A 13,980-nucleotide genomic window follows, 5' to 3' on the forward strand; every position below is an offset into this window, starting at 1 on the left:
GGACTTTACCAGCCCTGTTATATGCGGACGATTGCGTCCTAATGTCGAGAACCGGGGTGGGTTTAGAAAGGCTTTTAATTAGTTTTAATGAATTCATGAGCGATCTTGGGTTAAAAACAAATGTTGCCAAGTCACACGTCTTAGTAGCAGGTAAAGTTCCTTCTAAGATGAAAACTTTCTACATAAAAAGAATGAAATACTATGTCAGGTGCCAACTTTCTCTTATCTGGGCATTCTTTTTAACGAAAAAAACTCTTGGTCCCACCTAGTTAATGCCAGGATTGGGGGCTTTAATAAAAACATGGAGGCCATTTTTAGATTCACAAAAAAATTAGGTTCTCGCCCCATAAAAGTAATTATTGATATTTATAAAGCACGAACATGCACCGTGACATTATACGGCGCTGGAGTCTGGGGTTGCTCAAATACATTGGGCCTCCAAAGAGCCAAGAACTTGATGTTAAAACGTGTGCTGACATTACCTAAAAGCACCCCTGCCATTATGTGTCATAATGAATTAGGTGTTACGCCATTATCCTTTCGTATGCAATTAGCACCATTGATGCTTTGGCGTAGCATCTGGGTAAAAGAGGAACCAGTCCTGAATCGTGACATAATTTTAGATTGTTTAAAATTGGATTATGTAAAAAAAAATCCATGGCTCTCTTACTTGCAAGAACAATTGTAGAAGTTGAGATTGCAGGATTGTTTTAACAATCCTGGAAATATATCTGCAATTCCTATGGCCAAGCTTAAAAGTGATTTTCTTTTACTTCTGAAGCATGAAAGAGATAGCCAAGAGATGGTAAAAAAAAAAGGTTCGTTGAGCATTCACTGCTAATCAGCTCCCCACGAATTGAATCCTATCTTTCTTTTTATTTGAATCAAGCAACGATGTTTTATCTGATCAGGTTCAGGATGGGTATTGCTCATTTACTGGTATCGTACCCACGTGATGCATATTGTGATGCCAAATTAGAACGGTGTCCATGTAATTCAATTTCTGCACAAAGCACTTTGCAGTTTGTTTTTTTGTAAATTGTATCTTAACCCCAGACGCACTTTTTTAAAACCATTATTAAGATTTTTAAATATTAGAAAGTGTCAACCTGCATTATGTCTTCTACTTCTTTTAAATAATGAATTCACCTGTCTTATGGTCTATAAGTATATCTCCGCTGCAGTTCGACTTCGTAATGTTGTCGGAAAATGAATTCCTGGGTATTATTCAAATTGGTTAAAATCTTAATATTATTGTTAAAATAATGTTTTATTTGTTCTTTTATGGCTGTCATTAAGCCGAATAAAGATTTCTGACTGAATGACTATTCTTACTTATACCACTGTGGAGATTTCTGGACTGATTACTGGGATTTATATTCGCCACCTACCTACTTTCACAAGCATCCATGTCCTTTTGTACAACCCTAACGCAGTATGTGGGCATTTCGGCCAAACTAACTATGGCAATAATGTCCTTTAAATCCAAACCACCATTGATCCAGAGGCTTTCTTGAATGGCAGGATTCAGTGTGTGACTAACTAGCTGATCATGTATAAACTCATCCTCAAGGGCACCAAACTTGCAGTCTAGTGCAAGCTTCCTCAGGGCAGTTCTATACTCATCAACAATTTCCTTCCTCAATTGTTTCCTGTAAATACATTTGCATGTTGTAATTCCTATGCACACTTTTGGATTAATATGAGTTACAAGATCATACAACACGCTAATGAACTCATTACCATCCCCACCACATCTTACTAAGGAATTCACACATAAACCATCAAGCCTTCTGGCCCCAAGGAGTGAAGTAAATTAGTTTTCTGCCTTTAAAAAACATAGTTTGGCCTCATCCACCGCATCAATATGGGTTATAAAATACTGCTTCCATTCAATCCACATGAGTGAATGTTTGCCCAACAAATACAAAAAAAATCCCTTGTAGGATTAATTAGAACTTTTAGTGCAAGGACAAGTCATTCATCACTTGCAAGCCTTAGATTAGCAGAAGCAAAAAACATCCACTGAAGATACCTAAATTAGCAATCCTGCTGGTAAGTAGTAATGATAATCCCCTTTGCAGTGCAAGGTAGTATATGTACCCAGTGCTAGGTTTCATACAGTGTTGGTGCATCAAGGAAATAAGAAAATGTTGACAAAACACCAAAGAACATATACCCAATGTACTTTAAAGTTCTTCCATAAAAATACAAAGTAAATATCCTTAATGCCTGTTCAGTGGTACTTCCTGCACACTGGTCATGCACCAGGAAGAATCTGGAAGATAAGAATTCTTTGTAGTCAGTAATATTCCTGCATGCAGGTCACATGCTATGAAGAACCTGAAAGGCCAGTACAGAATCCCACACCGTACAACAGTAGCCTAGAATAACAAATATGGTCGCCACATAAGATCACTTAGTGTGACTTGACATACTTCTCATAGTTCCCAGGGAGGATGACTCCGCATTATTGTATCGTCATGAACCTTGTTCTGACATTAGCAATGACGTCAGTGGGAGACTGTGCCGCAAGCAGCAACTGCCTTGTCTCAAGCACACAGACTGTTTAACAGGTGCGCTCAAGCGGCTTCTGGCCAATAAAAGGCTTGTAAAAAAAGTTAAGAAATTGGGTTATTACTTTTGGGGGGGTAAGTACCCACCTCAAGTATTGATCACAATTCTTGTCAGGGTGAACCACTAAATTAACCGGAACTCAACCCCCGGTAACTATGGCACACAGCAGACAGGCTTAACTTAGCGGCCATGTGTAAAGTAATTATACAGTACAAAAACAGTAATAAAGTTGAAAAGCAAAGCAGTAAAAATCCCCACACAACTTAGACAAATAGATTAAAATCCAAAAAACAAAATGGCACTAAAAATGACGAAAATCCAATAAGGGCAGCCAGTGTTCTGAATTTTTAAAGTTTTAAGGAGAAACGGCACCAAGAAGCACAAACTGCTAATGACAGTCAGTGGTCGTGGTAGAACAGGACCTATGTGCAATTTGATGCTGACACTAAGTTTGTCCTGGTCAACGATTTTACCTTCTAATTTTAGCCTTTTACGTCCCAATCCACCTCAGGAGTACATTTCCAAAGCCACCCAGAACCTCGGGAGGGGCTCTAAGTGACTAACAGGCTAGCAAGAGTGTCCAGTCCAGGTTCAGACCACTGGTTAGCTGGGCAGTTACAGGAAAAGGCCTCATGTAGCTTCTTGTGTCCCTGGAGGTCAGCCTTATCACCTTTGCAGTCCACTTCTTTGTCCTGGGCTCAAGAGGGAATACAAGTCTAGTCTTCACCCATAATCCTGTAGTACTCCGATATCTAACAATGTCCCATTCCTTGCCGTTCTGGTAATTACATCAAAGCCGATTGTTCCAAAAGTGAATAACAATCAAAGTCACTAGACCCTGCTGGTTTCCATGGTGGTACGCCTCCACAGCTGGACTGGCTGTAATATTTGCAAAAAAAGAAGTGCCCTCAAAGAATACACACTCTCAAAAGGAGGGAAGTCCGAAACGCGTTAGGCCTCTCAAAGAAGAAATAAGAATTCTCTGTATGTTGCTGGCCTGCATTCCAGAATAAATCATTGGAATCTGTTTGGGAGTGCGCCTTCGTCTGAGGGCAACCTTTCTTGTGCATTTAAACGGCCGGTCCAGCTGTGAAGGCAGCACCGCTGTTACGTGTCCAGGGATGGTTAACGCGACACTTTTCATTTTAAACATTTGGCATAGACGTACCCGTCGACGCTACTTCATGGACCACAATTCTTTGGGGTAACACGCTGGTAGGACTAGCAGAGTGCGGCCAATCAGATTTTTGTTTACATTCAGGCTCCCTTGAGCCGGTGGGGCTGACGAGCCCATGGCTACGCACCTGCGCGTCTTGAGTGGTACTTTACCTGAGAATATTTTTTGGCAGCCTACGCAGCAACCCTACACACACACCTACTCCCTGCTGACGAGAGGCAACTACCTCGAAACACGTGTCCAGGGATGGTTAACGCGACACTTTTCATTTTAAACTTTTGGCATAGACGTAACCGCCGACGCTACTTCATGGACCACAATTCTTTGGGGTAACACGCTGGTAGGACTAGCAGAGTGCGGCCAATCAGATTTTTGTTTACCGCTGCATGAAGGAGCAGGTCTGTGTGACTTTATATTTTGTCACATTTGGAACAACAGGTTCAGGAGATTTCCAGCAAACCTGGTAATGTTAGTTTGAATTTGCCCACTGGAGGGTGATGAACTGTGTTTGAATTTCATTTTTGGCTTCAGCAAACCCAGTTGGGATAAAATGAAATGTGCAGGACTACTTATACCAACATGCACTTGCTGTGATGCTCACTTTAAGAGGCCCACTTCAGGGTAGGACTTGGTGAACAGGTGCCTGCAATCAATCTGCTGAACTGTCTTGCATTTGGCATGTGAGCAAGGACTGGGGAAGTCGGAAAGGCGTTAGCCCTCTGAAAGAAGAAATAAGAATTCTCTGTATGTTGCTGGCTTTGCTGCATTCCAGAATAAATAATTTTAATCTGTTTGGGAGTGCACCTTCATCTGAGGGATCTCTCACTCTCTCACTCTCTCACTCTCTCTCTCTCTCGGTCCAGAGTATGCCTGTTGCACAAGCGGAAGAACTTGGTAAGCATTACAAGTTGAAGGGTGTGACGTGATATGGAGGAATTTGTCACATGATGGAAATCTTAAAGTTGATTCTTCTAGTGAATATTTAGCACCTGCGTTCACTATTATGAAGCGTGTGGGAGATCAGATTAAATATTGTCCTTGGGAAGGTTTTGGATGAAATGGATATCTCTAGGTATCTTTTGTTGGTCTTGATTTGGTTAAATACTGGCAACTTTGCACAGGTGCGCTGCGGGGCACAGGGTGAACTCACAGATGCTATCCCTGTTTATAGATGTGTTAGACAGGGATGGGTTCTGGTTCCATCTCTATTTTTGCTCTTCATTAATGGTCTGGTGGCGTATTTGGCTGATTGCGAGAATGATGCTCCTAGTCTTGCTGGTGTTAGAATCCCAGCCATACTATTCGCAGATGACACCCGTCTGATTTCTAGATCTCCGATGGGGCTTCAAAAGCACTTGGCACAGTTTGGGTCCTTATGCAGGCAGAGGGGCTTGGAGGTCAACATCAGCAAGACAAAGCACATGGTCTTCAATCCTTGTCCAACTTCTTGGACCAACCCTGAACTTCATGGAGTATGGCTGGAGCGAGTTCCTCAATCTGTGATTACCTAGGGGTCACACTTACTAAATGTTTCGATTGGTCTCCACATATTGTAAAATGTAGGTTGAAGCTCGAACAGTACTGTGGTGGAATCATCAGGTTCCTTAGGGGTTCCCAATTCCACCCTTTTTCTCCGGCCCTGCAAATTTATAACCTGCATTATAACTGTGGTGCGCTGCTTCGTATGGTCCGGAGCTTTGGGGCCACAAGGATTGTAGCTCATTGGACAAAGTTGAAAACTGCTTTATTCATTCACCGACCAGCGTTCCTGTCAGCATCACGCTCATTCCCTTGCTTATAGGCGTGGGACTGAAATTCCAATATGGGACTCTTCCTCTATGTTCCTTTACTTCCAATTGTCAGCGAGCAAATAGGGATCTGGAAGGAACCTGCCCTCTTTGTGCCGAACCCAATGAGACCATCAAACATGCCTTGCTCTTTTGCCCAGCTTACCTAGGATATCGAAAAAAATGTATACTTTCATCATGTCAGTTTTTGGGCATATGAGACTACAGAATAGTAATAAGGATATTGAAAGGCGATAAAAGGCAATCTATAGTGTTTGCGCTCTGATTTTTTTGCTCTGTATGTGGAGACTAAGGTCCAATTTTTTGCAGACCAGTGAACCTGCTTTTATTATCGCCTGATTTGCACATATTTGTATGTAAATTAGTTGCTAAATTGTATTTCTGTGATTGTTTTATTAGTTTATTTATGTATTATAACAATTGATTTTATTAAATCATTTGTATTTATGTACTTTTATGGCTTTGTGCTGAATATAGAAACTTATGTTATGGTTACATATTGCACAACCTAACCACTATAAAAAAGAGGACTGTGAATGTAGTATTATTATTCATTGATCTGAGGCTGTATTGTTTTTTTAATTACGCTGTGGTTTTTGGTGTTATTTATTGGTACAAATAACCACAGTTAATTCAAGTCTTTTAATTCTCTCTTTGACTGTTAGACTCTTCATAATAATTCAACAACTACAAAGTCAGCATTAGCTGTTCACTTTTCAATCTACCTGTATTTTCTGTTTCCCGTTTAGACCCTTTGGTGCAATAATGGTTTTGTTGCACGTGAAATGCAGGGACGAAAGCCAGTTTCTGTTTGAGACAACAGTGGAGGTGTCCCTGGAAGAGCTGACTAAAGAAATTGTTTGCATCTATAATGGAAGGTTGAAAGTGGAGAGAATCTGTTTCGGTAAGGCGGTAAGGCGTTACTGTATCAAAATGTGGTAAGGCAAGAAAAAAGTACACCTAATCTGACTAAGAATAGCATATTCAATTATGTAAAATTAGGAACTGCAAACTAGGGTATTAGGAATTCATTTATGTAGGGGGCAACTGTTTAGTATCTTGTACAATACTAAAAGTCGCTTCCTTTTTTAATGCCATTGCCCATGTTAAGTCATTTGCCCGACAATTGACTCAGAAGATGTAGAAAGCGTTTAAAACGTGGTTATCAGCATGGGTTACAGTGCATAACAAGCAATATAAGGAAACAATATGTGCCAAGAAGGCTGACTGGTCCTTAAGCCAAATGGAAAAATGTTTCATCAAGTTGGTGAGAAATGTGGATGATTCTGGCATTTTTGACTTTTGATCTGTGGCAAGATAGAGCTCAAATCTTGAGCTGTGCAGAAAAGTTGCCTCTGCCCTCCTTGCATGTACACGCCCTGTGCTAAGACTCCTTGCAGAGTTTAGCATCAAAATGTTTTCTCTTCCTATCCAATCAGTTATGGAAGTATTCATGGACCATTGTATGCTGGACGTAATACCTTGTCATGGTCAACTACGTTTGGACAGAACGCTTTACCGGTGCCCTGCTTCTTCTTCATTACAAGACCTATAAAGAAAATGTAGATCAATTGGTTTGACGTCCATATATAAAACACTGCTAATTTGTGGCAATTCTGTAGATAGGTGGTGAGGGAAATGGATTCTTCACTTTAAAAATCTATTCTACAGTGTGGCATAAGCTATAAGAAGGCAAAAACATGCTTAGCAACACCTTGCCAGAAGAGCGACAGTCCGTATGGCTAGATCCAGGTCTTGGGACGTAACAGGTGTGCCCAGGTAGTAATAAGGTATCAGGAACTTTTCATGATCATGACACTGTAGACCACACACGGGTATACCAGTTTTAGATTGAGGGTGAACATGGACAAGTTATGGCCCACACTTCTCTCAAGTTACCTGGAGAGAATGCGAACTAGACGCATAGCAAAACATAGACTGTCAGGCATTTCGATTTATTGTTGTGAGTTGCTGGCTCCTTTTTGCTCCAAGTGTGCACACACAAGAAATCCATACTGTCATAATTAAGTCTTTATTTAAAGCCAATTTGAATGGAAAACAAATGTTATAGTATTCGTGCAGGACACTTGTAGTGAACATGAACGCACAGACTGTAAAAATTGTGAAAGCAGGCAACTTAGTACATTTTGAGGATTTCTAGGTCTCTAAGATTCGCTAATAAACATATTAGCATAAATGTCTGCCGTTCAATGAGGGTTCAGATGTTGTCATTGCATATCTGAACCTCATGTATTTCCCAGTCCTCACCCTCATTTCGAGACAAGGCTCATACAAACTTACTCTGTGGCCACATTGTTGTCAGACAGGGCAGCCTGGGTGCGGTTACACGAAGCACTGCCCTCCCTCTGAGGTCTGAAGTACCGTGATCTCTGGTCGAGATTTTGGTATTTATTTGATATCTTTCATACTATTTATTTTGGGGGAAATCGGTGTTTTGTTCATGATGTAAATAAAGTGGGACGTAAAGTTCATTTACATATTCACTTTAAAGCTAGAACACCTTTCTCCTAAGCATCAAACATTCAAGTGACTGTGAACCTGAAGTATATTATGAGACTAAGGTTAGCACACATTGTTGCATGATAATAAACATATGAGGGAGTCAGTGAATGCAAACGAACAATGACAATTGTATCTAAGGCCGCAATGTGCAGGAGAGCAAACGCAAATATAGAGGGCATATAAGCAAAACATAGGACACTGGTTTGCCTTAGGAGTGCCAACGGCATGCCCACTGTACATGTCAGCTGCTCCCTTGGGCAGCAACTGCCATTCTGTGGCCTGTCGCCCCGACTGCACTAGTGGAAGGAGAAACTAGCCACTAAATGAATGAACGCAACAGACTTGGAGGTGCAGACACCCCCCTTTCAGTGTTAAGTTCAGGGAAATAAAAGCAAGGAAGTGCACAGGCTGAAAACGCGATGGCACAGTTCAAAAGTAGGGAGTTCTTTCTCTCAGCTGGTTGTAGAATTGTTGTGCCCAGCCAGCCTCCGCAGTTACGCGGTTGTTCGCCTCTGACTGAGAGGAGAAACGAACAGTGCCCACCTTTAGGCAGGAAAGGCGAAAAGTATGCCTTTCTCCTGTGTTTGTTTATCCATCACACTGCATTCTATTACACGAAAACTGCACCTCCGTGGTTATCATGCACAACATGGAAACACTTCCCACATAGGATCAATATAAAGACAACACTCATCCAACCGCACACCCTACATAGTGTTATGTGCTTTCCATGTAAGCAAACGCTTCAGCGCCGTACATAAGAGAGTGCTGTATAAATGTTGCAATACAGTACAACACATCTAAGAAATAATGAAAATAACAGCCAAAATCAGTACAATGAAGGGTCAGGCAGCACCTCCGTTACAAGGAAAGAAAACAAATGAACAAAACGGATACTCCCTGAAGTCCAGGCAACTCTTCATTCAGTGGTATGGGTAAGTGCAAGGAAATACAAACTACAAGGAAGTTTCCACAAATGTATAGGTTTTTAGGGACAAAAATGGGCCTGGTCCTCTGTGCCGGGATGACCTTTTTGTGGAAGAGGTCTTCTTTATAGACCTTAATTTGGCAGGTTTACTGAACACATGCCCCAATGTACAGAGTAGGTTGCGCATTGAGAGCATCAAAGGGGAACAGCACCACGAGGGCATGCACCACATCGTTATGTTTTGGGGTTTCCCACAAGTGCATTTCTGGGCACTGAAGTTTCCCCTTCGGCAGAGGGACAGATCTTGGAGATGCATTACAGGATGCCTAGAATACAGATCTTCACCATGCATTCCAACCGATTCCACTAATCCTGCAGGTGGTTCGGATGGACTGAGCACAAGTCATTCACATTGTGCCAGATACAGCAGGGAGGACTTAGTACTCGTTTGTTCTGGACGAGTGTTTGTCCTTGTTTGCCTCTGTTAGACTGCGACGACCTACTGTCACAGTTCCTCCCCAATCCTCAAGGCCACTAGCGGCATGCTTTGAGATTGAACAGGGGAACCAGAGATCTGTCAAGGTCTCCGAGGAGATTTCAGGCTTCATTTTGGAAAATAAAATCCCATTTACAAAATCGTTATGTGCAAGTTATTGAGGTCAGGTTTCTGCTTGGCATGCCTCCCAAAATATATACTTTGTTTGGTCTAAGCTAGAAGATGCTTTGCATTTCTTGATGTCACTGGTCGCCAATTGGCATGTTTATAGACAATTTAGCCTTGATGTCTACTTTTCTCTGCCTTACTGACGAGCCATCTCTGTTAAAGTCACTCTTGGTAATTAGATTCCTGAAGGATTTGTCTCATGTTTTCTCTAGTTCTGTTTTCAGTTCTGGAGGAAAACTAGTTCTGCTCAATTTCAACCCCTAGTTTTGTCTTTTGGACTATCTGTATTTTGAACTTTTACTATGAGTAAGTCACACTCACTGTAAACTCCGTTAAAATGGAATGGGAATGCTAGGCGCGACTGTCTGCCTTTTTAAAACGAGGTCTGCTACTCCTGCGCAGCTGGGATAAGAGGCTCTGGGTGGGCTGCATATGAACATGTGGGCACACGTGTGTTGGCTGAGTGAAGGGGCTTCCGTCCAGCTCAGACTAGTACCTGGGCACCATTGGCCTGTCGAGGAAGGAACCATAGAGGATTAGAGCGACCTGGTCTTATATTGTGAGTGGGCATTCATAGTGTAAGTCTGTAGTGCTTAACTGGAAAGTGGGTTTGCGTACTGCATTGTACATTGTGGACGAAATCTGCTCCGAAATATAGTTTCAACATTGCTACACTAAGAGATTAGCTTGCCACACCATTACTTTGATAGAAATGGATCCTGAGGGCAGATTCAGTGTCACTTTTATCATATCTGCACTGCTTCTAATACTTCACCTTCTGGCATGTATGAGTTGCTTATTCTTTCGCATAGCGCCAGGATTCTCCTCTCGGAGTGGCAGCACGCTTTATAAAAATTCCATTCAATTCTTGAGCATTCGTTATATTTCTCTGACACCACTCCTAATTAGATCCCAGGCTTTTATTACTTCTGCTGGACAAAGTTAATTTCTCTGTTTCTCTGCTGGAAGATCAAATGCCTCCCCACATAATAAAGCCATATTCTAGTGATTAGACCTGTTCCTGGAAAAAGAAAGGGAGGGGACGGAATTTGCATATGATAATTACTTTTAACAATGCACCAGGCTTGGGAAGGCTCATCCCAAGGAGGACATAAGGGAGAAGGACAGACCTTTGGAGACAATCATAGGAGGGAAGGTCCTTTGAAGTTTTGGTGGAAAGGGTCTAGGCAGCTGTGCTAGTTAGGGGCAGGGCTTAGACTTTCAAAGAAGGTCCTTCAAGAGACAAAGTGAGGACACCATCTTGTAAATTCCCCAAATGTTAGGAGTTTTGAAAACCTTCTGGACCTGGGGGAAGCAACTCTTGAGGTATGCCCAGGAGGAACAGAGAAGACAGTGGACCCTTACTGCAAAGATGGATTATTGGACTTCTGACTTCAGTTGCCCTCCAGGGACTAGGATTTGTTTCTCTAGGGCTAGAGCCGCTGGTCCCCCTACTCCCCCTGAGGGGACCTGCTTGAGGGCGAGGGAGGATTGAACCTTGGATCATTCCCCTAGATCTTCTGTGGACTGGTCCTGTAGTTGTGTGACCTCAAGAAGAAGGGGGCCAGATACTTCAGTTGACCCACGTGCTCTGCAAGTGGCTAAAGGAGGCTGACGGACCTTGAGGGTGTAGGCAGGGAGGACATTGTACCTTGAGGGCTCTAGGTGCTGCTGAAGACCCTTGGCCCAGGAGAAGTGCGAGGCACCCCTTCAGTTCCAGTGCAAGGAGGGACCTTAGTAAAAATCAAGCTCCTTTAAGAAAAAAACAAAGACCTGGAGGCTCAGAATCAATAGTTCATGTGGCTAGGGCTGGCCTCAAAGAGCAAAATGACCACAAAATCAACCCGCCAGGGCCAAAGAAACCTGATTAGTAAGCAAAGCCTTGGGGTTAATGAGTGCACCAGAATCCTCTGGGGCACAAAATCACATGCACACTCTGTTTCTATGGTGCCCCAGATAGGGCAGGGGCCCCACCAGTGCCTTTCTTAAGTGTTGTGGGGACTGTGAGAGGAGCAACAGCCCCGAGAGGAGTGCTCCCAAAAGTCTTACAAGTGTTGCCCTACCAAGGGTTACTTTTTTCAGCATACCTATTAAAATGTTATGCAATGCAAAATGTTATACCGGATTAAAGTCAAAGTACATTGGGTGAAGACAGCCCATTGGTAGGGTAGACCCTCTGTCTAAGCTCGACATCATTGCTGTTGAAAAAGGAAAATCGCTTGTGAAGAACAGGTTTGTGGATGAGGGCAGGTAGATTGGATCTAAGTTGAAGTGACTCAAATTTCTGGGTAGGATAGTGACATTGCGTGAGTGTGCCAGATGTTATGGCATTTGGGAGGCGTTAATTGGGAAGATTGAATGGTATGTCAACCCTTTCGGAGAATCCAGAGGGTATGTATGTTGCGAGTACCGTCACGTGAAGAGAGTACTGTCGTGTGAGAGGTTAGTTAGTAAAAATGGAAATTGGGTAAGAGCACTGCAGAAACTGAGGTAAAAAGTTAACAGACAAGCTGGCAGGATCAGGGATGGCGCTTAATGGCAGAGGGTGGGGAGGGAGCTCTGTGTTGCGTGAAGAAGCAAGGGGTACGTGCAGGAGGAGGTATTTCTGGACTTGGGTGGAGTGTTGGTGGCCAAGGTTTGGAAGAAGTGAGGTCAGGAAGAGGTGACGGGAGCCGGTTTTTAAGCGGGAAGGGTATCGTCCTGACACCTTCACTCTAATGTGACCCATAAATGATCTCAAGATCCTGCTATTGGATAAGTGCAGAGACCTTAACACTCTTCTCTGTTTAGGGTTTTTTTTCACTTGGGCCCATCTCCTAAATGCAGCTGTCCAATACGTTGTGGTGGGAGCGAGTGGTAATTTCCAGTTGCTCGTGATCGCCCGTTTAGTCCCAGGGGTTATATTGATTTCCTCTGGAGAACTTTTCTACGGTTTTAAGCACTCCTGAAGGTTGGACTTTCACCCAAAGGCTCTGGAGTGTGAGGGCCTCTGTTGGTAGTTTCTAAGGTTGCTTTGCAGCACTTATAAAAATAGAAACAAGACATGCACTTAGTTTATTGAAAATTGAAATGCTTTATTGACAATGACAGACTCCACAGTTAATCATTACATGTATTAATGGAGGTCATTGAAATGCTTTATTGACAATCACAAAGATAAAATTGAGTCATTATTTTCCTCGAGTAATGTCATTGTAAGATGGTACCATCCTTAGTGATTTTAACGGTGTAGCATTGGTTTATGATGACACAGTTCTGCATTTATCAATGTAAGGACATCCTGACCAAGCCAGTAGGCCTGTCTTTTGATAACTACATGCCGTCCTATTGTGCCTAGAAAATTTGAGGGGCATTGTGGTTTTTGGGTTCTGGAATTGTTAGCGAATATCAACTGTTAGGAGGGTGTCACCAGAGGTATTTCCACTTTCCATTATGTATATATTTGTATTTTTATGTATATCACTGAGTCTTGTTTGGGTAAAAAAATACTTTTTTAAGAGAAAGCACTGACTGGACAATGATGTATTAGTTGGTGTTTTGCTATGTACATGGGAACTAGTCCACAAACCTCCATTGAGTAGGCTATGGTTTGCTGGGCCCCACTAGAGAGTCTAGTGCTACAATGGGGTACTTTCTCAGTAGATGGAAGATTGCAGACTTTGTTACTCGCGAGCTATCTTCATCCGTTGCAACTAATAACCCACTTTCTTACGGGTTTTGTAACATAAACCAGATTCTGAAATTGCTAATGACCACCATTTGAGCTGTAGTCTTGTTTAATGAGGTTGCTGACTGAAGACTGTGTTTCGGTTGCTGACTGAAGACTGTGTTTCGGTTGCTGACTGAAGACTGTGTTTCGGTTGCTGACTGAAGACTGTTTCTGCCTGCTGTCTTTTCGGGGCACAGACTCCGTGAATTACAGGTCCATTGAGTTTGGCTGTTACTGGCATTATTTTCCTGACTGCCACCTTTTGTCTCAACATGGTTGTGTCCTCTTTACTCTTAGGACAATCTGTATCGTTACTGTGTTTCTTTCTGCCTCCTCCTCCCTCTGAGGAGTACAGTCTGGAATCAAAGAGAGCCCAAGTAGAGCCGGTTATTCCTATTCGAATAGAACAAATAATTTTTGAGTGGATGATCAGGTATTCATCACATATGTGGGGCAAAAAAAGTGCCAAGATGGTACCAAGCCACCCTTTTACATGGATTTTCATCTGCATTAAACTTTGTTATGCACTTGGTAAGAGTTCCAGCCAAAGGTACCAGGGTGTGCCCACCAGGGCCAAGGCTATTTCTACAGCTG

The 13,980-nt window shown here is 42.5% G+C and overlaps 1 protein-coding gene across 2 annotated transcripts in view; it reads left to right on the top strand.

Moving 5' to 3' along the window:
• Positions 1-13,980, top strand: part of CFAP298 (cilia and flagella associated protein 298) — a 62,415-nt gene that overhangs the window by 12,823 nt on the left and 35,612 nt on the right. For both annotated transcript variants that reach the window (XM_085620550.1, XM_085620551.1), the window contains exon 2: positions 6,312-6,466. In XM_085620550.1, the coding sequence (XP_085476676.1) occupies positions 6,328-6,466 (139 nt within the window). In that variant the 5' untranslated portion in view covers positions 6,312-6,327. The remainder of the gene's footprint in view (positions 1-6,311; positions 6,467-13,980) is intronic.

Source organism: Triturus cristatus, chromosome 8 (genome assembly GCF_964204655.1).
Source record: "Triturus cristatus chromosome 8, aTriCri1.1, whole genome shotgun sequence".
In the NCBI taxonomy this organism is placed as follows: Eukaryota; Metazoa; Chordata; class Amphibia; order Caudata; family Salamandridae; genus Triturus; species Triturus cristatus.